This window comes from Garra rufa, chromosome 14, assembly GCF_049309525.1.
Source record: "Garra rufa chromosome 14, GarRuf1.0, whole genome shotgun sequence".
In the NCBI taxonomy this organism is placed as follows: Eukaryota; Metazoa; Chordata; class Actinopteri; order Cypriniformes; family Cyprinidae; genus Garra; species Garra rufa.
In genome coordinates, this window is record NC_133374.1 from 35,496,141 (window position 1) to 35,521,865 (window position 25,725).

General features: G+C 34.9%; 2 protein-coding genes across 2 annotated transcripts; both read left to right on the plus strand.

Moving 5' to 3' along the window:
• Positions 1 to 1,709: 1,709 nt before the first annotated feature.
• Positions 1,710 to 7,513, plus strand: chchd2 (coiled-coil-helix-coiled-coil-helix domain containing 2). Its single transcript, XM_073817950.1, has 4 exons — positions 1,710 to 1,897; positions 4,287 to 4,548; positions 6,596 to 6,770; positions 7,162 to 7,513. The coding sequence occupies exons 1-4, from the start codon at positions 1,851 to 1,853 to the stop codon at positions 7,170 to 7,172; spliced, it is 495 nt and encodes a 164-aa protein (XP_073674051.1). The 5' UTR covers positions 1,710 to 1,850; the 3' UTR covers positions 7,173 to 7,513.
• A 1,022-nt stretch (positions 7,514 to 8,535) lies between these two features.
• phkg1a (phosphorylase kinase, gamma 1a (muscle)) lies at positions 8,536 to 22,995 on the plus strand. Its single transcript, XM_073817936.1, has 10 exons — positions 8,536 to 8,673; positions 11,121 to 11,217; positions 12,175 to 12,353; positions 12,455 to 12,509; positions 12,967 to 13,032; positions 13,407 to 13,570; positions 18,067 to 18,157; positions 18,312 to 18,465; positions 18,567 to 18,692; positions 21,808 to 22,995. The coding sequence occupies exons 2-10, from the start codon at positions 11,135 to 11,137 to the stop codon at positions 22,072 to 22,074; spliced, it is 1,185 nt and encodes a 394-aa protein (XP_073674037.1). The 5' UTR covers positions 8,536 to 8,673; positions 11,121 to 11,134; the 3' UTR covers positions 22,075 to 22,995.
• The last annotated feature ends 2,730 nt before the right edge of the window (positions 22,996 to 25,725 follow it).

Sequence of the window (25,725 nt, forward strand, 5' to 3'; positions counted from 1 at the left end):
AAATAACAATTACAAGCAAAACGTTTTTATTTAATCGTACAAAATATTAAATTTTAAATTAGTAATGAAAAGATAACACTAAAAGTAAGTTTATCTGATGTAAGTTAAAAACACAATCCACTTCACTTCCATTGCAGCATACAAACATTCCGGAAGTAAGAATGATTAAAGAAGTAAATAAGATGAATTTTAAATTTATCTGGAGGAATAAATGTCATTACATACGAAAAGACGATATGGTTAAAAAGCATGAAGATGGGGGGGTAAATGCGATTGATTTTGATATTATGAATGGTGTACTGAAATTAAAATGGTTAAAATCATTCATTGGTAATGACCAGTCTTTTTGGTTTATTATCCCCAATGCAATTTTTAAGAAGCTGGGGGAATACATTTATTTTTACGTTGTGATTTTGAGTGTACTTCGTTACCAGTGAAACTTTCTAACTTTCATCAGCAAGTGCTGCTTTATTGGAAATTATTGTTTAAGCATAACTTTACACCTCATAACACTCCAGTTTGGAATAATAGATACATTAAGCTCGGCAGAAAGTCTGTTTATTTTGAGGAATGGGAATCCAAAGGGATATGGGCTATTGCCCATTGTTTGGATGATAATGGAAATTTGTTACTGCATAGTGAGTTTTGTGAGAAATTCCAACTACAGTGTACTGTTAATATTTATAATAAAATGATCAGAGCCATTCCAGTTGTGTTGAGATTAATGGTTAAAGAAGATATTGTTCACTCTCAAGTTTCTCAAGAATTGAGGCAGCTTTCCTTAGAAGGTTTTGACTTTTGTGGAAAAAAATGCACCAATAAGATTATTAGAAATTGTATCTTACAGGTCTATTATCCAAACCCAATTAAAAGGGAATACGTGCTTAAAGATTTTGACACGCTTGAAATTAAAAAAATTAGAAAAATGTATGTCTTTCCCCCTTCCTCCAAAAGCTAAGGAGGTAAACTTCAAGATTCTAAATGAGATTTACCCTACTAACGAATTCTTAAGATTGAAATTTAAGTTTGATGTAAATAATTGTGTTTTTTGTGAAACCAGTATTGAATCTTTAGATCATGTTTTCTTTTTGTGTGATATGGTACAACCTTTTTTGGAGAGAATTGCGTAACTGGTTATGTACCAGGGATGTTGAATTTCCACCACTTGATGTGAAGGTAGTCAGGTTTGGTATATTTCTTGAAAACAAAGACTTTGAATTTGTTATTAATGTCTTGTTATGTTTTGGAAAGTTTTTTATTCACAAGTGCAGATGGTGTAAATCTATACCTAACTTTATTCAGTGGCAGAATGAGGTAAAACTCTTATACAAATCTTTAAAATTGGTTAAGAATAAGAAAGCCCTTAAATTGATTTCTCTCCTAGATCTGTACAATTTATTGTAAAAGCCCTTTTTTTTGTATTTTTGTATTTTACTTTTGATATATTATACTTTGTAGTTATCCTTTCTCATCTGGTTTATTTATGCTTTTTTTGTTATTTTTTTTGGTTATGCTCAACCAAGGCTGAACATGATTGGTTATTTTCTGGATTGTGATTATGTACCTTGTTTGGTTGTAAATTGTTGCAATAAAAAAAAAAAAAAAAAAAAAAAAAAAAAAAAAATTACTGAAAAAAATAATTAAAAAAAAAAAAAAAAAAAAAAAAACATTCCGGAAGTACAGCATGCGCATGAGCGGAAGTTCAACGTTCTGATGTAATAAGCTAGAAAGTTCCCGGATAGTAAGTACATTACGAAGGTCAGTAGCGCACAGACTGCTCGGTAATATTAAAACAACTAAACTTTCTGCAACTCTCGGATCTTTTCTGGAATTCGGCATCAAAAAGAAACATGCCAAGAGGAAGCCGAAGCAGAACTTCGAGGATGAGTCCTCCAAGGTTGGTTAGAGAGAACGATTGTCAGGAGTTTACATGCGTCAGTGCTAGTCATGTGTCACTTACTTAACGTAACGTTAGTTTAATTCAACAGTCATCTTTAACATCATTGACAGCTAACTTACAGTTTCAGATAACAAAGGCACGTAATGTTCCTTTAGCCATATTAATTATTAGCATTATATTAGTAATTATGATAGAGATAGTAGAGGACATATAGGCTACATTCATATGATTGTAAGTGTATATGAACGAGCCGGCATTGGTTAGTATTTGTGTACAATATTAAATGTATGAGCACAAATAACTCTTCTTATTAGTATTATTTAGTATTTTCTCTCTGTAGTATTTGATGTGAAACATACGTATACTTGCAAGTGTGAGCTTATTATGTTTTGTGTAGAAATGTACTGATATTAAAATGCAGTGGTTTTCTAATTCTAGAATTCCTTAAGAGTTTATAATATATAAGTCTATATTAAATTATAGCTACAGTCAAACCAAAATGTATTCAGACACCATCAACATTTTACATTATCACAATGTATTCGCTATAGTTTAGAAAATGGTAGTCAATTATGTCAAGAACTCAGACCTGTGTCAGTCAGAACAAATTCATCTTGGTAATGTCAGAAAACTTTAATAGAAAGATATGGATTACAATCAACCAAAATTCAGTGTCAGTATGACAATATTTACACAGCTATCAATACTTTATTGACCAATTACCAAGCAATGCTTAATTTTGTTCAGTCTATGGTGTAAAAAAGTTGCATTAGCAATTAAAAGAAAATGACTTAAGCAAAACATGGTCAGGTCAAATTGTCTGAATAATTTTGGTTCCATATTTTTCTCAGTTTTGCTGGGTATAGTATGTCAGTTTACTTTATTTTGCTATCCTGGCTTGCATAAATGAGCTATAGTGTCCTGCACCCACTAGTAAAACATATCAAAAATTATATCTAGTGTCTGAATAATTTTTGGTTTGACTGTATTCGCTGCCTGGCCGTAATACCTTTAAACTTAACGCTTTCAAAACTATTTCAAACTTTTGGCCAGTCTTTAGTTAAATTATTACAATTATTCAGTTTTTTTAAATATTAATATTGAGACCTAAAAAAAATTTACCTTAAATAATCTTTAATTATTTTTTTTTTAATTAACAGACATCAGTAAATATTTATTAAAGTTAATATTTGTTAATAAATGTGCAGTACCTACTTACAAATGGCTAAAAAATGTCTAATGTGAGTGAAAATAATATGTATTGTATATTAATTAGGGCTGCTCGATATTGGAAAAAATCATAATCACGATTATTTTGGTCAATATTGTAATCACGATTATTTGACTGGTTCAAAACGTTATATTAGTGATTATTTTAAAGATAGCAATGCAATACGAAAAAAGACAAATAAAAATAAAAAACAGTGCTTTTTTTGGGAAAAAATACTTTCATGCAAGTCTTAAGTAGTCCAACAATACTACAGAAATTGAATGTAATTATTTGAATGTAAAATAAAACAGCGTGTTCACTGTAATAATTAAACATGCTTTGTTTCTTATTAAATCTACAAAAGTCCTCCATTCAAGAGCAGTGAGTGATTTTTCTCTTTGTATTTTACGTTTTATTAATATTAAGCACAGAGGCGGGAGAAGGGATATTGTTGCCGCTTTAAGCGCCACACAGATCCAATATACTGTTACACACATATTTTCATTCTAAACGGTTTATGATCATTTAAGACATAACTGACAAGGGTTTACATGAATAATCACCAAGCGCCTCATTTTGAAATATTTTTGTGTGTATTTGACCGTTTAGGCGCGCACATTGAGTTCTATTTCTCACTTTTAAAAACACGACATCAAAGAAAAATTAATAAATCAAGCACGTCCCATTTTATGCAAGTCACGTTGCATGATTTTGCTGATTTGCATGTGAACTAAGGTTTTTATGGAGGAGCGAAAGCACAACACTGGAAATGGGGCGGAATGGGGCGCAATAATCGTTTCGTCTAGATTACTGTATTTTCATGATTGTTTGAAGCAGAAACCGAAACTGAATTTCGATTAATTGAACAGTCCTAATATTAATCCTGCTTAGCAACCAACAGCCATAAAAATGTTAAATATTTATGATACGAACCCCCAACTGCTCTTTGAGCGCCACAGCAATATGACCGCCCACTGCTCCGAGTGTGTTTGTTTCTGTGTGTGTGTGCACTTGAATGGGTGAAATGCAGAGCACAAATTCCAAGTCACCATACTTGGACAAAGGTCACATCCTTTCTTTTGCTAATCCAGATCTGTCATGCAAATTCATTAGTATGTGAGCCTTGTATTAAGAGCTCTTACTGTACAGGTAAATGATTGTGTGTTTTCACTCTAGTTACTCCTCCCCATCACCTCCACCAATGGCTAGAGCAGCTCCTCCACGATCATACGCACCAGCGCCCGCTCCTCCTCCACCGTCGGCAGTAGGCGCTCCTGCTGCTGCTCCCCGCCAACCGGGAATGTTCGCTCAGATGGCTACCACTGCTGCGGGCGTTGCGGTTGGATCTGCTGTCGGACACACGTTAGGTCACGCCATGACCGGCGGCTTCAGTGGAGGTGGACAGTCAGAAGCTGCCAGGCCTGATGTTACCTATCAGGTGAGTGCAAAGCCAAACTACCTGTTTGAATATTTATGCTCAGCTCTCTTTTGAGAAAAAGTAGTGCTCTTTTGCACACTTCTAAAAAGAGTGCTTGGTACTTGGGATTCACCGAATGTTCGGCAAACGAAATAACCGAATAAGCGAAAAGATCGAATAAATTACACCCAACAATGACGTGATGCGATCAAATAGAGTCGCACACTAAAGCAGCAAACGTGGGCAGTGTGGAAGCATTTAAAACTGTCTGAGAAAGATGCAAAACTCATTACAAGCACAGACAGCGAGAGACCGTTTTGAACCGCATCGCATGTCTACGATGAGACGAGAAAGGTGTGGTTGTTGCTGGTTACTCTATGATGACTGAAATCACAAAATATCTTAAACCATTAGTGAATAAACAATAGAACGTTATGATGTCTAGTACACACACAAATTGTATTTATTCTGACAGCGCTGCATGAGCTTCAAAGTCCAAAGCGCCAGGAAAATCTGCGCTAAAACGGAGTGATGAGCATCATTCCTATATCCACTGTTGTCTGCAAAAAGTAGTACTGAGGTCTTCTTGTGGGTTTTCTCCAAAATAAAAGTCAACATTCATAAATTTTAGCATTGTAATTTTACTGTTCTGTAAAATGAAATAAAAAAGTAAGACAACAATAATGATAAACATTACAACAGCTCTATTAATACATTTATAATAATATTCTCCTTTGCTCAGCAAGGCTGCATTAGTTTGGACATTATAAAAACACATGCCTGATTCAAGAAGGGGGTGTTAAAAATGGCCAAATAATATTATTTTACCTACTTATTCATTTTAATTTAAATTGTGCTTAGAATGTTAAAAATGTTCAGTGTTAAGTAATTTTTTTTTTTTTTTTAATTGATGTTTTTTTGAAAAGCAAGACAAAACTGTAAAAAGCACATTTTGGCTATTTAATTTATGCAGTGGTGAAAAAAAGTTGCAAAATACATGGGGATAAAAAAAAAAAACGAGTTCGGTAATTAGCCTTCGGCCCACTGTTTAATTTTGTTCGGCTTTGGCCAAGAATTTTCATTTCAGTGCATTCCTACTTGTTACGAAAACAGTGTACATGAACTGCACACTTGTTTTTGCAAACTTTATTGTATGTTAATTGCTTTTAAATAAAAAAATATTATATTATGTAGTGTTTTTAAAGGGATAGTTCACCCACAATTAAAGATTCAGTCATTAATTGCTCGCCCTCATGCCATTCCAAACATGTAAGATTTTTGTTCGTCTTTCAAACACAAATTAAGATATTTTTGATGAAATCCAAAATAGTCCATGTGACATCAGTGGTTCAGCCATAATTTTATGAGGCTACGAAAACCACCGATGTCTCATGGACTATTTTGTCATTGTTCTTGGTACCTTTCTGGACCCTGAATGTGGAAGGACCCTTTCTGTCTTTAGAGGATCAGAGATCTCTTGGATTACATCAAAAATATCTTAATTTGTGTCTCGAGATCGAACGATGATCTTACGGGGTTGGAACGACATGAGGTTGAGTTTTTTGCTTTTTGGGTGAACTATCCCTTTAAAGGGATGTTTCGGAGTAGATTTGACTTCATTGCTATGCACTCCGAAGCCCATGTAAATACCCCATCCGAAGTTCTTTTTACCTTAGTCAAACATTGAGGGAGATATCAGAGTTTTTCGAATGGCTTGCTACTGGCGTACATGGTACATCTGATGTATCTCGTAAATTGCACCACTAAACGTGTTCCATAGTTTCCATAGTAACAGCTGTACACAAACGCAGTTTATCTTTAAATATACTCTAAAAGTACTAGTTACCCAAAAAATTTGCTCAAGTAAATGTAACGAAGTAAATGTAATTCGTTACTACCCACCTCTGTAATATAGTATGTATGACTGACAAACATCATGTACATCCATGTATTTGTAAGCATGTTAATATTTTATATCTGGTTGATCTTGCTAAATGACTTCTTTTTAGGATTCCTGCTTTAATATCACTTAACCCTAAAAGCTTCTTTTTCCTAAATGGTCCCATAGGAGCCCTACCAGGGTCAGCCCGCGTACCAGCAGCAGCCATCAATGTACCAGCAGCAGGGACAGAGTGCCTGTGCATATGAGCTGAAGCAGTTCATTGAATGTGCTCAGACACAGAGCGACCTCAAACTCTGTGAGGGCTTCAGCGAAGTACTTAAACAATGCAAATTCTCCAATGGTATGTACTCGCAACTAGTACTTAGTAGCATCAGTTACACTAATGCATCATTTTTAAGATATGGTGAAAGGACTGAGATTTGCACATCTATGTCTTACAGTAGACCACTTTTATATTCAATTATTTGATTTATTTGCTGCCAGACTGATGGAACAGCAAGACATTATTAGAAGTCAACTGAACGTTTATTACCGAATGTATTGAACAATATTTGCACGTTTTTAGATCAGAGTACAGCTTTAAAGCTTTTTTTATAGATGATCTAATGCCTTTATCAGTTTCCTCAACAACGTTCCTTTGCTATATTTTCCCCCTTATCGTAGTTTTTCAGTGTGTATTAGTTGTATTCTAAGGTAATAAAAAAACTTATTTATTTATTTTCCTCCCACAGGAATGTCATGAGGTTTGGATTGGAGACGTGAACACAACCATATTCCTAAGCAAATTCAAATCTGAATATTTCTGTAAAATGTTTCCTCTTTAAAATGCATATCAATTAGGGCCTATGTAAAAAAAAAAATAATAAAAGCAGTGACTTTAATAAAAGCTGTGTGACATTATGTGATGCATAGTATTTATGTATTTGGTGTAGATAACTACAGCATTTAGAATATTTTTTTTTCTCTGCTTGCGTTACTGTAGAAGAGATCACTGTATTTCTCTGCAGGAGGATGTATGATCTTATTGAAAATGTTTAATTCAAATGATGTGTTCTTGAATAGTGAATAAAAGGATCAGAAACATTCAAGTGCTCTATGCTGTCATTTTTTACCCACAATACCTAGCAGACACAGAACGTTCCCGTATGGTTCCCATTTGGTTATTCTGTTTTTTTTGGGGCACCAAATGAGAACGTTCTAGGAACGTTCCTGTAGGTTCTCTTTTTAATAACCTATAAAACCTATAAAATTTTTATAACCTAAAAAGAACCTTCTCAGAACATTCCCTGCAGGTTATTTTTGCTGAAATGTTGATGTGTGTGTGTGTGTGTGTGTGTGTGTGTGTGTGTGTGTGTGTGTGTGTGTATATATATATATATATATGTATTTATATATGTATACTTTGTTATATTTCTTATTAGTGAATATGTAAGATTAGAACTACCATACCCTATATTGGATTATTTTTAGCTATACAATTGGAATTATATTAGCATTAAAATGCGATTTTACCACTTTGATGTGTACACTTTATTAAAAGCTTATTTCGGACATTCTGCAAATATCGTTTATGATAAAAAAAATTATATATTCAATCTCATTTAATGGTCCTTATGATGGTTAAATGTGCTTTGATTATCTGTAATGATTAAACAATAGTTTAAAACAAGACATGGTGTGAAGTAGTGATTATTGAGGTCCACATCTGTCCGCCTTTGTTAGGAGAACGTTCTGGGAACCTTCTAAGAACGTAAATAGAACGTTCTATTGAAATATATAGCATAACCATAGCCTTTATTTGAATATAGTCATTTAATCATTTGGCAGACACTAAAGGTACAGTAAAATCGTCTCAACTTAAATAATAATTTTAATATATATCAGATCATCTCCGATTATATAAATTTACGACTGATTATTTTATTTAAATCTACGTAACTTTTGATACAGAATTGGTCATTTATACATAAATGTATGTGTGGACTGTTTTTCTTCCTATTACAGTGCATTGCCGTAAGTGGTAATACGATATGGGACTGTCCTGTCTTTAATACGGCTTTTTTATTTTTGGATCTTGACATTCACAGTTGCCCTTTCGGCGCTGTGTTGTTGAAGGCAGCAGATCGGTCATATCTCTCCCGGCATATTAATATAGGAAGTCTGGAACATGGACTGACCGCTGACTGCACGAATCGAAGGAGAGCAACACCGTTGAACAGAAGGATTAATACTGATTCTAACGGGTATGTCGAATTTAGACGCTGTAAATTCGTGCTTGTAATCCGCTTTTGCGTCATGCATTTCGCCGCCGTCCATGATGCTGCAGCTCAGATTGATGCGGAGTTGCTGCTACCGTATATAAACATCGCGAGTACAAGACTGCATATCAGGGTGCATTTTGCCTACGAAGCTCATCATAAATCTAGTTTCAGTGTTAGAACGCCAGAAATAATAACACGAACAGAAATAAAGCAGCAGGCATATAAAACATGCTCATGTTTCTGACATGCTCTAAGTGAAGCCGTATAATAAGATTACTGTACGCTATGTAACATGATATTCTGAAGAATACCATTGCATATGCAAGAAATGGTATTACATGGCATAGTGTAGAGCAGCAACAACATGGTATTACTATAGAAAAACAAATCACGCAATTTTGTTTTTGGACATGTGACATTGCAGTGTCAAAAATGCCATGGTAGGCTGCTTGAATTATTTAGTACACTTGTATATTTCAAAGTACCCTGGTATTTCCTTCTAATATGTCTTATGTGAAGCTTGAGTTGTTTTATATTTATTTGCCTATTTATTTGTTTATTTATAGATCAATGACGTGACGCTATTTTTGTGTACGTATGGTTTAATAAATTTAAAAGTGTTAAAATGTCCAAATAAATGTGCAAAACAATTGCATACATTCTCTTTTTTTTTTTTGTGGACCAAGTCTAAATTCTCTGATTTAAATTCATTTAGAGATAATATTTGGGGGATGGTTGCAAAAATGTCAATGTGGTGTAACCATAAAACCTTTGTACCAAATAACTGATCTTGTTTAAAAAAGGTGGAATTCTCAATAAAACATCAGATCAGCTGGTTTGGCATAATTTTACTTTAGTACTATTTATTAGAAAATACAAGTCAATGAAGCACAATGGTTCTGAATAATATAATTAATTTGGGGAATTATGTGAGTCAAGTCAAATTCCTGAAGTTTCAATGTGATGTAACCACCATTCAAGGAGCCACTGTGTTAATATTTTGCAAGAAGATCATGTGACAGGAAATTATATCACAGAGAAGGACCTCTGGTGGTGATACTAACTGATTTTTAGGGTATGGTCAGATATTCTTAGGTATACATGTCAAATGGTATGACCTCAGGAATACATTGGTAACTTTTAAAAATTTCATTTGAAATATTCCCACCAAGGCCATGTACTTGCATTTGTGTTCATGATAATGCCTGTCAAATTTGATTTTAAATTGAAATGTCAAGTGGTGTAACTGGTAACAAGCCTTTCTGGTAGGGGCCAATGTAGTCAAATAACACTAGTTTATGATGCTGATTAAATATGTAATATAAACTAACCTACAATTTGAAACTATTTTCAAGTGTTTAATGCAATATTTTTTTTGAGAAAGTGGTTCTTTATCTACAACTTTATCATTGAAGCTCTGTAAGTCTAGGATAAAATAATTATGTTGCACAACATTTGTGTTTTTGAAATGTTTAACTTTAATGCATATTTCTATTCCATTCACTTAAAACTTTTTAAGGCATATTTCACCCAAGAATGAAAATTACCACCTGATTTGCTCACCTTTAAGCCATCCAAGGTGCATATGAGATCTTCTTTCAGACGAATACAATCAGCGTTATATAAAAAAAATGTCTTGGCTCTTCCAAGCGTTATAATGGCAGTCAGTGGGTGATATTCAATAGTCCAATAGAAATCCAATAAACTGCGTCCATCCATCATAAAAAAGTGATCCAGATGGCTCCAGGGGTTAATAAAGGCCTTCTAAAGTGAATCAATGCGCTTTTGTGAGCAAAATATCCTTATATAAAACTTTATAAACTGTAATCTCTAGCTTCTGCTAACTGTGAGTAAGTGACAAACACAGAATCGTAGAGGAGAGAGCAAAACAAAACACCGGTCACAAATTAGTAGATTATTTAGAAAACAGAGGTGTTTTCAGCATATGTCCTGCCAAATATTGCAAAAACGCATACAAATTTACATTTAGAGATTACTCTAAATGTAAACTCTTTGTGGTTACACCATTTGACATTTTCATGTACATTCATGTACAGTGTTAACTTTTGGGGAAAAAAAAGGTGCATATGTCATTTTTAATTACATAAAATCAACATAAACATGCAGTGTACATTTTAAAATACCTGATGCATGCTTTTAAAACAAGTTTTTAAATTATTTTTTTAATTTCTCATCTTGCCAACCCCTCTTTGTTACCGAGCCACATTTATTTAAAGCTTTATTATTTCAAGTTTTGTGCTGTTATTAATATTTATATTACTAATAAATGCTAAGATTGTATTGATATATAACCAATACCAATATTTTATAATCAATTTATAAACATTTATCCCGAGTGTAACATGTAAACATGTATGTCTGAACTAGCTGATGTCCTGTAAGTTTGCAATAACACTGTTTTCTTCCAGGAGAGTCTATAATAATGACCAAAGAAGATGAAATTCCTGACTGGGCTGGAGCACAGGACTTCTACGAGAAGTATGATCCAAAGGAGATCCTTGGAAGGTATTGTCTCATGAATTTAAAGAGAAATACATTTTTGATTCTAAGACTCATGATTCCAGAGTTATAAACTAAAACGGAAATGTTGAATAATAGTAATTCCATTAAAGTTACTTAAAGGAGTAGTTCACTTTCAGAACAAAAATTTACAGATAATGCACTCACCCCCTTGTCATCCAAGATGTTCATGTCTTTCTTTCTTCAGTCGTAAGGAAATTATGTTTTTTGAGGAAAACATTTCAGGATTTCGCTCCACATAATGGACTTCTATGGTGACCCTGAGTTTGAACTTCCAAAATGCAGTTTCAAAGGGCTCTAAACGATCACAGCCGAGTAAAGAAGGATCTTATCTAGCAAAACAATTGGTTATTTAAAAAAAAAAAAATTACAATTTATATACTTTTTAACCTCAAATGCCCGTCTTGTCTAGATCTGTTTGTACTCTGTGGAGAGTTAAAAAAGTATATAAATTGTAGATGTTTTAAAAAAAATAACCAATCGTTTTGCCAGATAAGACCCTTCTTCCTTGGCTGGGATCATTTAGAGCCCTTAGAAGCTGCATTTAAACTGCATTTTGGAAGTTCAAACTCGGGGACATCATAGAAGTCCACTATATGGAGAGAAATCCTAAGATGTTTTCCTCATTTCTTTACGACTGAAGAAAGAAAGACATAAACATCTTGGATGAGAAAGGGGGTGAGTACATTATCTGTAAATCTTTGCTCTGAAAGTGAACTACTCCTTTTACGGGAAGGTGTCGGTGTGTGTAAACTGGTTATTTATTAACTTTTTTATTTATATTTTTGCATTATATAATGTGAAATGAGGTAATTGGACAATGTTATATACTTTACAACTCACCATCAGACAAATAATAAGACCATTCATTGATTTAGTTTGATTTGAAGTGTTTTGTATATGGAAAAATCCATCTCCTAATTGATGGTGATTGTGTTGCAGAGGGGTGAGCAGTGTAGTTCGACGCTGCATTCATAAACGCACCGCTCAGGAATATGCAGTCAAGGTCATAGACATCACGCCATCAGATAAGATGAGCCCTGAGGAGATCGAGGAGATCAGAAATGCCACAGTAAAGGAGATAGACATCCTCAAGATAGTGTGTGGGCAAGAAAATATCAGTAAGTAGACACAGACTAGCAGCTTTAAATCATGAAATGTAACTTGTTGAGGAAGTATATTTTTTCAAATGATTTGAACCCATTGTGTCTTGCTTCTCCAGTTCAGCTGAAGGATTCCTTTGAAACTAAAGCTTTCTTCTTCTTAGTGTTTGACTTGTAAGTAGAGTTCATTGTGCATGATTTCATACCATATTTCAGTATATAAACTCTGCAAAAATATGAACGAAAAACATTGTTTAAACGCTATCCAATAAAGATCTGTAAAGCGTATTTGGATTTTACAAAAAGATTTTGAAAATACAATACACTCTTAAAAATAAAAGGGCTTTAAAAGGTTCTTCACAGCGATGCCATAGAAGAACCATTGTTGGTTCCACAAAGAACCATCTCTTTCTTACCTTTTTATAATTTGAAGAACCTTGTTTGTGTAACAGATGGTAAAGGTTCTTTATGGAACCGTTTAGACAAAAAAAAGTTCTTCTATGGCTTTATTTTTAAGAGTGTATTCTGAAAAAAAGATGTTTATTTTTTTGCTGAGTTTAAAATTACATTAACATTCATAATTTATAATACTATTTAAAACATTTAAATACAATAAATATTGTTCTCACAGGATGAAGAAAGGAGAGCTTTTTGATTACTTAACCGAAAAGGTTACACTCAGTGAAAAAGAGACAAGGTTAGTGTAATGGATCTCATGAAACATGGCAAGAAAATGTGCAGGTCATATTTCACCACAAAATCAAAAGTAGAAAATAATTTTGCTTAAAAAAAAAAAGTATTTTGACATTTTTTTCATGACAGTGAAGCACATTCCCCTTTAGTTTTCATTACCATAATGTAAATATCTTATTTTCAATATATTTTTTAGTTCTGCTGATTGACCTGCTGGAGTGAACCAGAATTTTTATTTCCTTCAAATTATTGAACTTTTTATAATCTAAATGTATTGTTTTTAATCTTGATTTTAGTATGAAATATGATTATAGCTCAGAGTATAATAGTGCATTTTGCATATGTATTTGCAGCACTATAAATGTTTTCATTTTGCAGGAAGATTATGCGGTCGTTGCTGGAGGTGGTTCAGTTCCTTCACTCTCAAAACATTGTGCACAGAGATCTAAAGCCAGAAAACATCCTTCTGGATGACAATATGAACATCAAACTCACTGATTTTGGCTTTGCTGTGCAGATTGCACCGGGACAAAAACTTAATGGTACGTGACTTAGTTTTTTCTTAACATGTTTGACTTTTGTCTGTATGTTTTTTTCTTTTTGATAATATTTAAAAAAGTATAAATATATTATACCTGGTAGCACACATACTGTACATCATAAAGACGTCTATTTGACGTCTGCATTTACATCTGCAAGATGTATTTTTTAGATTGTTTGCTCATCTGCGATACGTCTATAGGAACTTTCCACTCAGATGTCCAAATAGACGTCTATTCGTGATACATGAACATAAAATATCTAAAAACATGTCAGTTGTTATTCATTTATTACACAAAACCAACAAGAATGCTGATAAACAAGACTAGCCTACCCTTACAAAAAGAATAAGGAATTTAGTACATAGATAATTAAATAAATTAGCAAGATTATAAAGGAGCTCTGTGAGATTGCGACCCTGATAGCACATGTATATCTTGGAGACGTCTATTTGATGTCTGCATTTACATCTGCAAGACGTAGTTTGCTTATCTGCAATGTCAAATCGACGTCTATTAGATGTCTTTAAGATGTTTATGAATTAGAATGTATGTAAAACTAACATCTTACAGACGTCTGCCAGATGTTTGTACACAGCAGATGCTTTCCAGATCAAGAGATCTTTAACAGACATCTTGCAGACGTACGTGTGCTATCTGGGGATAAACTGAAGTAAGTGACGCCCTTTTAGTGATTATCAAGGAAATTTGCGCACTTCTAGGCACTAGAGTTTTGTTTTTCGTACTGCTAACAGCCACATATAGCAGCAAAGTTTCAGGAGTGATAATTCCCTAATGAATGAAGGATTAATTTTCGAAATGGAGAAAAATATAATTTCTCAGAACAGATGTTGAAGCAATGCAGAATAATAGATTAATTGATAAATATTTGAATTGTCATTTTAAAATATTTTTTTAAATGCGGTTGCATTTATTTATAAAAGTATAATGACTAAACCTTGCAATTTTTTTACTGTGAATTTTTATTTATGATTTTATAATAAAACCAGATGTCAGACAAAAAACTCTGCTGACAGGTGTTTTATATACAGTATATGTTGAAATGTTAAAATCAAATTTAAATTAAAAAAAAGCTCATGTTACATGTGTGTAGAATCTTTGTTTTTATCGTGATTAAAATGCAGTGTTTGTTTCTCATTTTCTATTTTTTATTAAAAACATTTTCATGGGCAGGAAAAAAAATTTATGGCTGGTAAATTTTCTCAAATCAAATAAGAAAATTTTGAATCATGATTAAAATGGCACATGTGGCAAAAAGTTTTAGGCCCTGCTTGCAAATGTAGGAATGAGGACAAACGGATTGTGAAGGTAAAATAATACACCTGTGAAATAACACAATTCCAAATTCGCCAGCAGTGTAAGTGTAATTTAGACTGAGGCACTATATCACAACTAAAAATATGATTGAGTCCTCTTTAAACCTCAAGAACATCTCAATTCACTAGTTTTTTTTCTTTGTTTAGTTTGCACACTGAACCTGTATTGGAGCTCTTCATTTTGAACTCTCAAAGTGCACTAGATGAATTTAATTGTAAAATGCACAAAATTTTCTTACAGGGGGCATGCCCCCGGACCCCCCTACAGGGACTGCTGTGGGAATTCTCACTCCAAGCTGAACTCAAAAGTTGGCAGCCCTGCGACCGTGTGCTACCTGGGTATCATAATGTTGACATATCAATCAAAGGCCCCTGAATCTAGTCTATTTTTAATCATATCAGGGCATGTTTTGTAAATGTTGTATCGGTGGCTAATAGAATCAGTGTCAGATCAAATCATGATGCAATATCCAATTTACACCCCTACTAGCTCGATGCCCTGCATTTTCTGACCAGTTTTCAGGTTCGTGCAATTCTTGGATTCGGGTTTCATGCTATCTTATATGAGAGGTCAGTGTGCTACTGGAACTGGAGGAGCTATTTGCTATTTGGTGTCCTCTGACCTTTAACCAGGAACCAGGAGTAGCCATCACTGTTCTAAGAATCAACCAATCAGTTACATAAATGTGTTTTCATACATGGCTAACTGTTAAGTAAGTTTTTAATATACTTGACTGTAAACGAGTGAATTTCATCAAGCATATTTTAATTACTGTAATGCAAAATCATTATGTAAATTATCTTTTAATATATAATGTAAGATATTCTAACATGCATAATATTTTAAAGTAATCTTATTATTAATGTATTGCACAATCTTATTATATACGATTTTGTATGAATGCTTTCTACATAATGAATCATTATACATTATACAATCTTATTTTTTTTTTACTTTTGAAATATTGAAAAATCTATCATATAATCTTATCATATTTATTGTATTACATTATAAGATATAACAATCTAAGATATATTATTTAAATGTATTTACATTATTTATTTATTTTACATCATTTTACTACATACATCTATGCTCACAATTTTCTGATCAGATTGTTTTTCATTAATATACTGCATTAATACAGTTGATTATTTTAGGTTACTTTAATTTTAGAACCGGACATGAGATTTAACCAAAAAAAAAAAAAAGTATTTTATTTTATAACATGATGATAAACAGTCAAACCAAAATGTATTCAGACACCTTCAACATTCCTCACATTATCACAGTTTATTTGCTATAGTTTAGAAAGTGCTAATACAGTAAGACAAAAACTTCAGAGTTAAACTGTGTCAGAACTAGGGATGGGAAGATTCCCCGATTCGCTCGGTGCATCGGTTTAAAAAGTTAACGATGCGATGCATCTGTTTAAAAAGTGTGCATCGGATACAAATTGGCATTTGTATCGCGATGCATTGTTTCTAACATATCTGCATCTGTAAAACCTGATTTATTCCTTTATAATTATTAGTAGACATACTATACTTTATGGAAGCCCGTTTCCGCCACTGAATAAAAAAAATAAAAAATAGAATTGCGAGATATAAAGTCAGAATTGCGAGATTTAAAGTCAGAATTGCGAGATATAAAGTCAGAATTGCGAGATATAAAGTCAGAATTGCGAGATATAAAGTCAGAATTGCGAGTTATAAAGTCAGAATTGCGAGATATAAAGTCAGAATTGCGAGTTATAAAGTCAGAATTGCGAGATACAAAGTCGCAATTGCGAGATTTAAAGTCAGAATTGCGAGATATAAAGTCAGAATTGCGAGTTATAAAGTCAGAATTGCGAGATATAAAGTCGCAATTGCGAGATATAAAGTCAGAATTGCGAGATATAAAGTCGCAATTGCGAGATATAAAGTCAGAATTGCGAGATATAAAGTCGCAATTGCGAGATATAAAGTCAGAATTGCGAGATATAAAGTCAGAATTGCGAGATATAAAGTCGCAATTGCGATATATAAAGTCAGAATTGCGAGATATAAAGTCGCAATTGTGAGTTATAAAGTCGCAATTGTGAGTTATAAAGTCGCAATTGCGAGATATAAAGTCAGAATTGCGAGATATAAAGTCAGAATTGCGAGATATAAAGTCAGAATTGCGAGATATAAAGTCAGAATTGCGAGATATAAAGTCGCAATTGCGAGTTATAAAGTCAGAATTGCGAGATATAAAGTCAGAATTGCGAGATATAAAGTCAGAATTGCGAGATATAAAGTCAGAATTGCGAGATATAAAGTCAGAATTGCGAGATATAAAGTCAGAATTGCGAGATATAAAGTCAGAATTGCGAGATATAAAGTCAGAATTGCGAGATATAAAGTCAGAATTGCGAGTTATAAAGTCAGAATTGCGAGATATAAAGTCAGAATTGCGAGATACAAAGTCAGAATTGCGATATAAAGTCGCAATTGCGAGATATAAAGTCGCAATTGCGAGATATAAAGTCACAATTGCGAGATATAAAGTCAGAATTGCGAGATATAAAGTCACAATTGTGAGTTATAATGTCAGAATTGCGAGATATAAAGTCAGAATTGCGAGATATAAAGTCAGAATTGCGATATAAAGTCAGAATTGTGAGTTATAAAGTCAGAATTGCGATATAAAGTCACAATTGTGAGTTATAAAGTCAGAATTGCGAGATATAAAGTCAGAATTGTGAGTTATAAAGTCAGAATTGCGAGATACAAAGTCAGAATTGCGAGATACAAAGTCAGAATTGCGATATAAAGTCGCAATTGCGAGATATAAAGTCGCAATTGCGAGTTATAAAGTCAGAATTGCGAGATATAAAGTCAGAATTGCGAGATATAAAGTCGCAATTGCGAGTTATAAAGTCAGAATTGCGAGATATAAAGTCAGAATTGCGAGATATAAAGTCAGAATTGCGAGATATAAACCCATGATAATGCAAAAACATGTTCAATATTAGGATTTTACTAAAGATATATTTTAGATGTAGCTATTATTGTAGGCTAACAATTTTGACATTCAGGCAAGATAAAGCAATATTTTATCAAATTGTGCATGCATGATTATATAACAGCCAAATTTCATTAGAGCTTCCTTTGATCTTGTGTTGTCACACATAGAGGTATGTGGAACGCCAGGCTATCTAGCCCCAGAGATTATCGAATGCTCTATGGATCCTCACCACCAAGGTTACGGGACCGCCGTTGATCTGTGAGTAGACCCTCATATCCTGGGGACAGACATTTCATAGCACTCATATAAGAACTTGGTCTTGATGGCCAAAGACAAGCTTATGAACCCAGTTTACATTCCACTTTTAAGTAGGGCTGAATCGAGAAACCGCACCGTTTCTTATGTTTTTCAGCTGGAGTGCTGGGGTGATCATGTACACCCTTCTTGCAGGTTCTCCTCCTTTCTGGCACAGGAAGCAGATGCTAATGCTGCGCATGATCCTGGCAGGAAGCTACCAGTTCACCTCTCCGGAGTGGGATGACCGTTCAGACACTGTCAAAGATCTGGTGAGTCTGAAGCAGATCTGGAAATATCAAAATAGTGGAATACACTTGTTTAGCTTTACCAGCCAATGAATATATTCAATGGTGTGTGTAAACTTTTTCAGATCTCCAGGTTGTTGGTGGTAAATCCTGAGGTGCGTTACACTGCCAGAGATGCTTTAAACCATCCTTTCTTCCAGCAGTATGTGGTTGCAGAGGTGCGACATTTCAGCCCATACAGGAAATTCAAGGTAGGGTCTATACAATTGAGAATAATATAGAGTTACTGAATTAATTAGTAATAAACAAACCCGTCAAAATCTGCATTTTTTAATGAATCGGTTGAGTGAATGATTCAATGATCCATTAATAAAGACAGTCACTTTGCTGTTCTTGAATGAATTAGCCATTTTGAACGAATTGGTTGAATTAATGATTTAATGACTCACTTATAGACCTTTTTCCTGAGTAATGATGAGTGCCGCCATTATGAATTCTAACGTCAGACTGGATGCTCTTCTGTTCCGGTCACCATAGGAACCTATTCAAATAGTGGCCATCTGTTTTTAATGTAGCTAACATTGGCTTTGTGTCATTTACACACTCATTAAACTTTGGAGTGAGGCACTGACAAATGACGGTCATTGCGACATTGCAAAGTGATGGCGCTATAGAGCCATGTGTTTTTTAAAAACATTTTAATAGGTTTAACAGATTAACAGCTTGGAATATGCTACTTTGACTAAAAACACTGGAGACAGGAAATGCAAAACATTAAAACATTAGGTTAAGAGTCAGACGTTGTGCTTTCACACCGAGCGCAAACCGATTGTTCGTCTTCTGCTAATTCACACCTGCACGCTAGGTGGCATTGACCAACAATGCATTTTTCCTCAGATATGTATCTTGTATACGTAAAAACCCACTTTAAACCATCACTGAGTGCTTGCAATAACTTCTGATTGTAATCTGCTGTTGATTTTGATTCTATAATAGGCAGACATGCACTCTTTATATGTTTAATAATGGCACCTTCTTATTATCATAAACATCCTTTATTGTTATAAAAATACTTGAGCTACATACAAAACAGATATAGGAGAAAAAAAAAAGAAAAAAAAAAAATATATATATATATATATATATATATATATATATATATATATATATATACATACAGTCAAGCCCGAATTTATTCATACCCCTGGCAAATTCTGACTTTTTTTTATTAGAAATGACACAGACATCTCCCAGAAAATAAGAAAATAAGACGATGTACATGAGGCATAATTGTGGAAAAAATTATTATTCATCTTTTATTTACATTTGAACAAAAAGTGGCATGTCCAAAATTATTCATACCCTTCTCAATAATAAATAGAAAAGCCTTTATTGGCTATTACAGCAATCAAATGCTTCCTATAAATGCTGACCAACTTTTTGCATGTCTCCACTGGTATTTTTGCCCATTCATCTTTAGCGCTGAGCTCCAACTCTTTCAGGTTGGAGGGTCTCCTTGCCATCACCCTGATCTTTAGGTCCCTCCACAGATTCTCAATTAGATTTAAGTCAGGACTCTGGCTGGGTCACTGCAAAACGTTAATGTTTTTGTCTGCTAACCATTTCTTCACCACTTTTGCTGTGTGTTTTGGGTCGATGTCGTGCTGAAATGTCCACTGGTGCCCAAGGCCAAGTTTCTCTGCAGACTGCCTGATATGGTGCCGTTTACTGTGAGTAGGTTCTCTGGTCTACCAGCTGAAAAACACCCCCAAAACATTAGGTTCCCAGCACCATGTTTGACAGTGGGGATGGTGTTCTTAGGGTTGAAGGCTTCTCCTTTTTTTACATCAAATGAAGGCTACATCATTGTGGCCAAACAATTCAATTTTTGTTTCATCTGACCATAAAAAAGAAGACCAGAAGTCGTCTACTTTGTCCAGATGAGCATTTTCAAAGGCCAAGTGGGCTTTTGTGTGCCTTATCTGGAGAAGCGGCGTCCTCTTTGGTCTGTGTCCGTGGAACCCAGCGGTGTCCAGTGTCTGTTGGACTGTCTGCCTTGAGATGTTGCCACCAGCAGAGCCCAGATTCATCAGGATGGCCTTGGTGGTGATCCTTGGTGGGATTCTTTTTTACCTCTCTCAATATCCTCCTGGCCAGCACAGGTGTTACTTTTAGCTTCCGAAACGTCCTCTGAGATTTTTCACAGTGGGGAACGTCTTGTATATTTTAATAATACTTTGCACTGTAGCCACAGGAACTACAAAACATTAAGATATGGTCTTATAGCCCTTTCCTGACAGCCGCAGGTCCTCCGAGAGCTCCTTTGTCTTAGCCATGACTGTCCACAAACCAACAGCAGAGAGCTTCTGTTTTTCACCTGTTGAGTTGAATAAAACAGCTGGTCCCAATAAATCAGGGTTATTAGGATGCTTTAGAACAGCTTGGACTATTTGGGTTGGTATAGAACTTTGGATTTTCCCATTGACTGTAACAGTTTGCAAAGGGTATTTTGTGTTGAAATGTAATGTAATTTTTTTTTACTATGATGCCTCTTGTACATCATCTTATTATCCTTTGGGAGAAGCCTGTGTCATTTCCACTCAAAAAAAAAACTTGCTGGTTGAATAAAAATTATTTTAAGTCAGAATTTGCCAGGAATATGATAATTTCAGGCTTGACTGTATTGCCTGTTTGCGGACAGTGTTCTCCCTCAGATCACATAATTCAGTGGAGAATTAATAGAAATTATATTAAGAACATGTGAGAATAACCATCTTTTCTCAAATGCAATTATAACAAGAGCACATCCTCTTCTCTCTCTCGTAATACTCTTCTTCTGTGTTCGTTTGGATTACTCTTCTTATATGTTTGTTTATACTGGTTTTCGAAACAGCACCACCACTCTCGTCCTTTTGTGCAACAGCAGCTGCTCCGGGCACATGATATAATGCTCAAATATTATTGGACGGCTGTTATTTCGCTTTGGGAAACTGAAAAGATTCGTCGGACTAGTTGTTAAAAAAAACACGTGAATGTTCACGGTCTATGTGGAAGCACTTATAGGCATCTGTTGTTTTATTCCAGTGCGTCATCGTGTGCGATATTTGTTTCACTTTCTTTGGAAAAGCCTTAAGGTTGTAGTTTTTAAAAGTAAGTTGTTGTTGTTTTTTTTCTGGATTTTGCTGATGCTGATTTCATTTAGTTGGTAACAGCCGTGTCTGTTCTGATTAAATTGATTTGAATTGTATTGTACATTTAAGAATTTTACATAAAGGTTGATGAATACAGAAAAGGTTTGCCCTTTCTAAGGTAAAAATTGCCCCAGTGGAAATCCATGTAGGTTTATTTCAAACGCTTGTTTTTCAGGTAATCAGCATGACAGTTCTGGCAACAATGCGCATATACTGCAATTATCGCCGTGTCAAGCCAGTTACCAAAGATGTGATCAAGAGTGACCCCTATGCAGTAAAGCCTATTCGCAAGCTCATCGATGCCTGTGCATTCAAGATTTATGGACACTGGGTAAAGAAGGGCCAGACACAGAACAGAGCTGCCCTGTTTGAGAATAGTCCAAAAGCTATCTTGCTTTCTCTAGCAGCAGAAACAGATGACTCATCTCTCAGAATGATGTAATGTATGTAAAACACATTGCTGAAAACTATACAGGGTAATATGTTTGAGAAATGGTTATGACATCATTACCTCATACTGCATGGCATCATGTGATGTTTTAATACTTCTTACATGAGAGTAAACCCAGATAGCACACATACGTCTGCAAGATTTCTGTCAAAGATCTCTTGATCTGGAAAGGATCTGCTGTGTACAAACGTCTAGCAGACGTCTGTAAGATGTTAGTTTTACATACATTCTAATTCATAAACATCTTAAAGACATCTAATAGACGTCTATTTGACATGTGATAGGAAACGTCCAATAGACGTATTGCAGGCTATGTCTTGCAGATGTAAATGTAGACGTCAAATAGACGTCTCCGAAATGTATGTGTGCTATCAGGGAAAATACACTTTCATTTTATTTGCATAATTTGCTTTTAAATGATGTTACTGAAAGATTTTGTGAAACTGCACTGAACCAGGATACCTGAAGTTCTCATGCTAATGTTTATTTATTCTGATATATGATAAATTATTTGAAATATTAAAACAAATTATCATATGAAACAAAATGTGTATACAAAATGATTTTGTGGTGTTGTGTATATGTGGGTTGCTATTGTACATCTAGATCTTTCAAAAGCAAATGTTTCTCCATTGACGGCTACTATTATATTAAATATTAAACTAATACATTAGTATTTAAGAAATATTTGTCTCTTTTAGTCCAATGGTTCAAAAGAATGAATCATTAAAAAGAATGATTCAAAAGAACAATTCCAATTAAACTGATTCAGTATAAGTCAACAGATCAGAAGATGACTCAATGGGTTTCTGAATTCTTAATAAGGTCATACTGGTTTTAATAAAATTAAAAAAAAAAAAAAACTAAATTAAACAGTAGCCATTTCAAACAGCAAACAGATCAAAACAGTAGTATATTGAAACAAAATTTTAACTTATGAAATGTCATTACAAAAATAAAAAATAAATGTGAGAAAATATGATGAATAAAACATGTGCAAAGCACTGTAATGTAATGTTAATGATGGATGTGTACTAATAAACGTATTAAACTCATTTGTATGCATTATTGCACACAGCTCTGCTGTCTTAACATGTAGAAAATTCATTCTGATATTTGCTCTTCAAAGGAATCACATTTGTGTGGAAAGTGTCTACAATAGATTCAATCTTAGCAGAAATCTTTCGTTACATTAGTGTTTGGTTATAGCAAAGTTCTACATATTTAAACATTTCAATTATTTTACAATCACAATAAAGATTATGCCAACAGGATATAGAACAGTACTGTGTATAGAAGCCAACATACGCTGAAGACCTTCTTAAAAGTTCATTTGTTTATAAATGAAATCCAGTAAGTCATTTGCAGTCTTTTATATCAAAATATACTGGCCAGCAGGTGCACTTGATACTCTAGCTATGGCCTTTCTGTTGTCTTGGTGAGATGGTCCAATTGATCATCATATGTAAGTGATTCGTCAGAGATGGAATCACATGAAGAATCAGACTCCTTTTCCGTTCTCTGCCTTAAGTCTTTTTTTTTATTGCCCTGTCTCTTAACTCAACCGTACTGCCTGAGCTTAGGTCAGCAGGTGCTCTGGATCCACCAGGACTGGCCTCACGGTTGATCTGGTGAGAAGGTCCAGGCTGTTCCTCATCCATGCTGTGCCCTGTCTTCCTACATGCTGCTGGTGGGTTATTATTTTACATTGGATAAAACCCAAGGGTCAAGGAGGGAGCCACAGAATGCACAGTGATGCCCAGCATCGAAGCCAAAGGTTTGTATAGAGTGTCTGGAGTCCAAAGATACAGGAGCAGTTGCCAGAAAGCTATTCAAGTACACACTAAACCTGGGGTAAACTCAGGGAAGTAACATGGAAAGCATATCTAGACATAATTGCTCTCAGTTTTCTACAAATTATAGTATACAAATGTGTTCTCTTTCCCAGTGATGTTGTATGCAACTTTTAAGCACCTATAGTTACCCTAAGACAGATATGAATTTTATTTTTTTAATTATTCTAAGATCCACTTATAAGTGCACTTATAATAAAGTAATAAACTAAACTAATAAAGTTTGTGCTGCTGTTCTCAAGAACCTTCAGAATTATGGTTTATTAAAAAAATGTGTGTCTTAATACTAATAATAATGAAATAAACAACAAAATGGCAAGATTGATTTCTACTTGCTAGAGCTTTATGCATTGGTACAGATTTCTCTATTTAGTTTCAACTCTGATTCATTTTCAGAATAATTGTTTTCAATCTTCATATAAAAAAAAATATCTGTTACAAAATTATTGTCAGAGTCCTACCACAGCCAGACATACACACACACGTTCCCAGTCACCTGACTTTTGATTCCACTTACCACACCTCTATAAATACCTGGACTGTTCATTTCATTGGTGTCTGGTCTACAGATCACATCCCTAACGAACGCTGAATCTCCATGACTGTTTTGGACTCTGTGTTTCCCTGTCACCTCTGTTGGATCTATTTACCAGGACATTGGAACTTCTCAGATAAGAATACTCACCTCAAAACCTGCTGCAATATACTTACCGTTTGTCAATAAACTCACCTTTTATGTTTTATACTTACCTCCGTCTCTGCCTCCTTATATGACAGAAGACCAGACCTACAACAACAAAATGGACAACGAAGAAGCACCCGCACCAGATCAACTCACCGAACTTATCAAGGCCTTCAAGGCGGCACTAACACCACCTCCCACACCGCCATATGCCTCAGGAAGTCCCATGTCTCTACCAAACACGTTTTCAGCAGAAGCTGCTGAGTGTAGCCTTTTTTTGCATCAAGTCCAACTATACATCAAGATGCAACCACAGCAGTACACACTTCACTTCCGGACGCTGGCAGCGGCTAGCGGGTGGAATGAGATCTCACTGCTGGGTGCCTATAGGCGTGGTCTTCACCTGGATGTTCGCGCCGCTGTGGCGATTTATGATGATTCCATCGGGTATCCCAGCGTCTAGCCGCCTGCCAGCCACCTGTAACCGCTCCTCAGTCCGCTACGGTGGCAGCTTGCTCTCCAGTACCAGAACCCATGCAAATCGACTCGACACGCCTATCATGGTCGGAACGCCAACGTAGAATTAAGGACAAACTCTGCCTATATTATGGAAAATCTGATCATCTTCTCTGGACCTGTCCTGTCAGACCCCCACGTCCAGTGGTGAGTACTATCCAATCAGACATCGAAACTGCTCATCTGACTTTAATTCCTGTGACTCTTCATACTGCTGAACAAAATCTCTGTGTATCTGCCTTACTTGACTCAGGTTCGTCCGGAAACTTCATTTCACAAGAATGCCTAGACCTTCTTCTATTACCACGTCACCGCCATAATCCTGAACTCTCCGTCAAGACCGTACAAGGAAAACCACTCGGACGTGGGCGGATTCGGTAGTCATCACCATTTCTCACTCTGCAAGTTGGATTGTTTCACCAAGAACAAATCAAATTTCTGGTACTGGAGAATTCAACCGTCGACATCATCCTAGGACGTCCGTGGCTCTATAAACACCATCCGGAACTCCGCTGGGACCCCTGTGACATCATCAGTTGGAGTAAGCATTGTCTTAAGAACTGTTTTACTCGCTTACCATCTCCAGTTTCA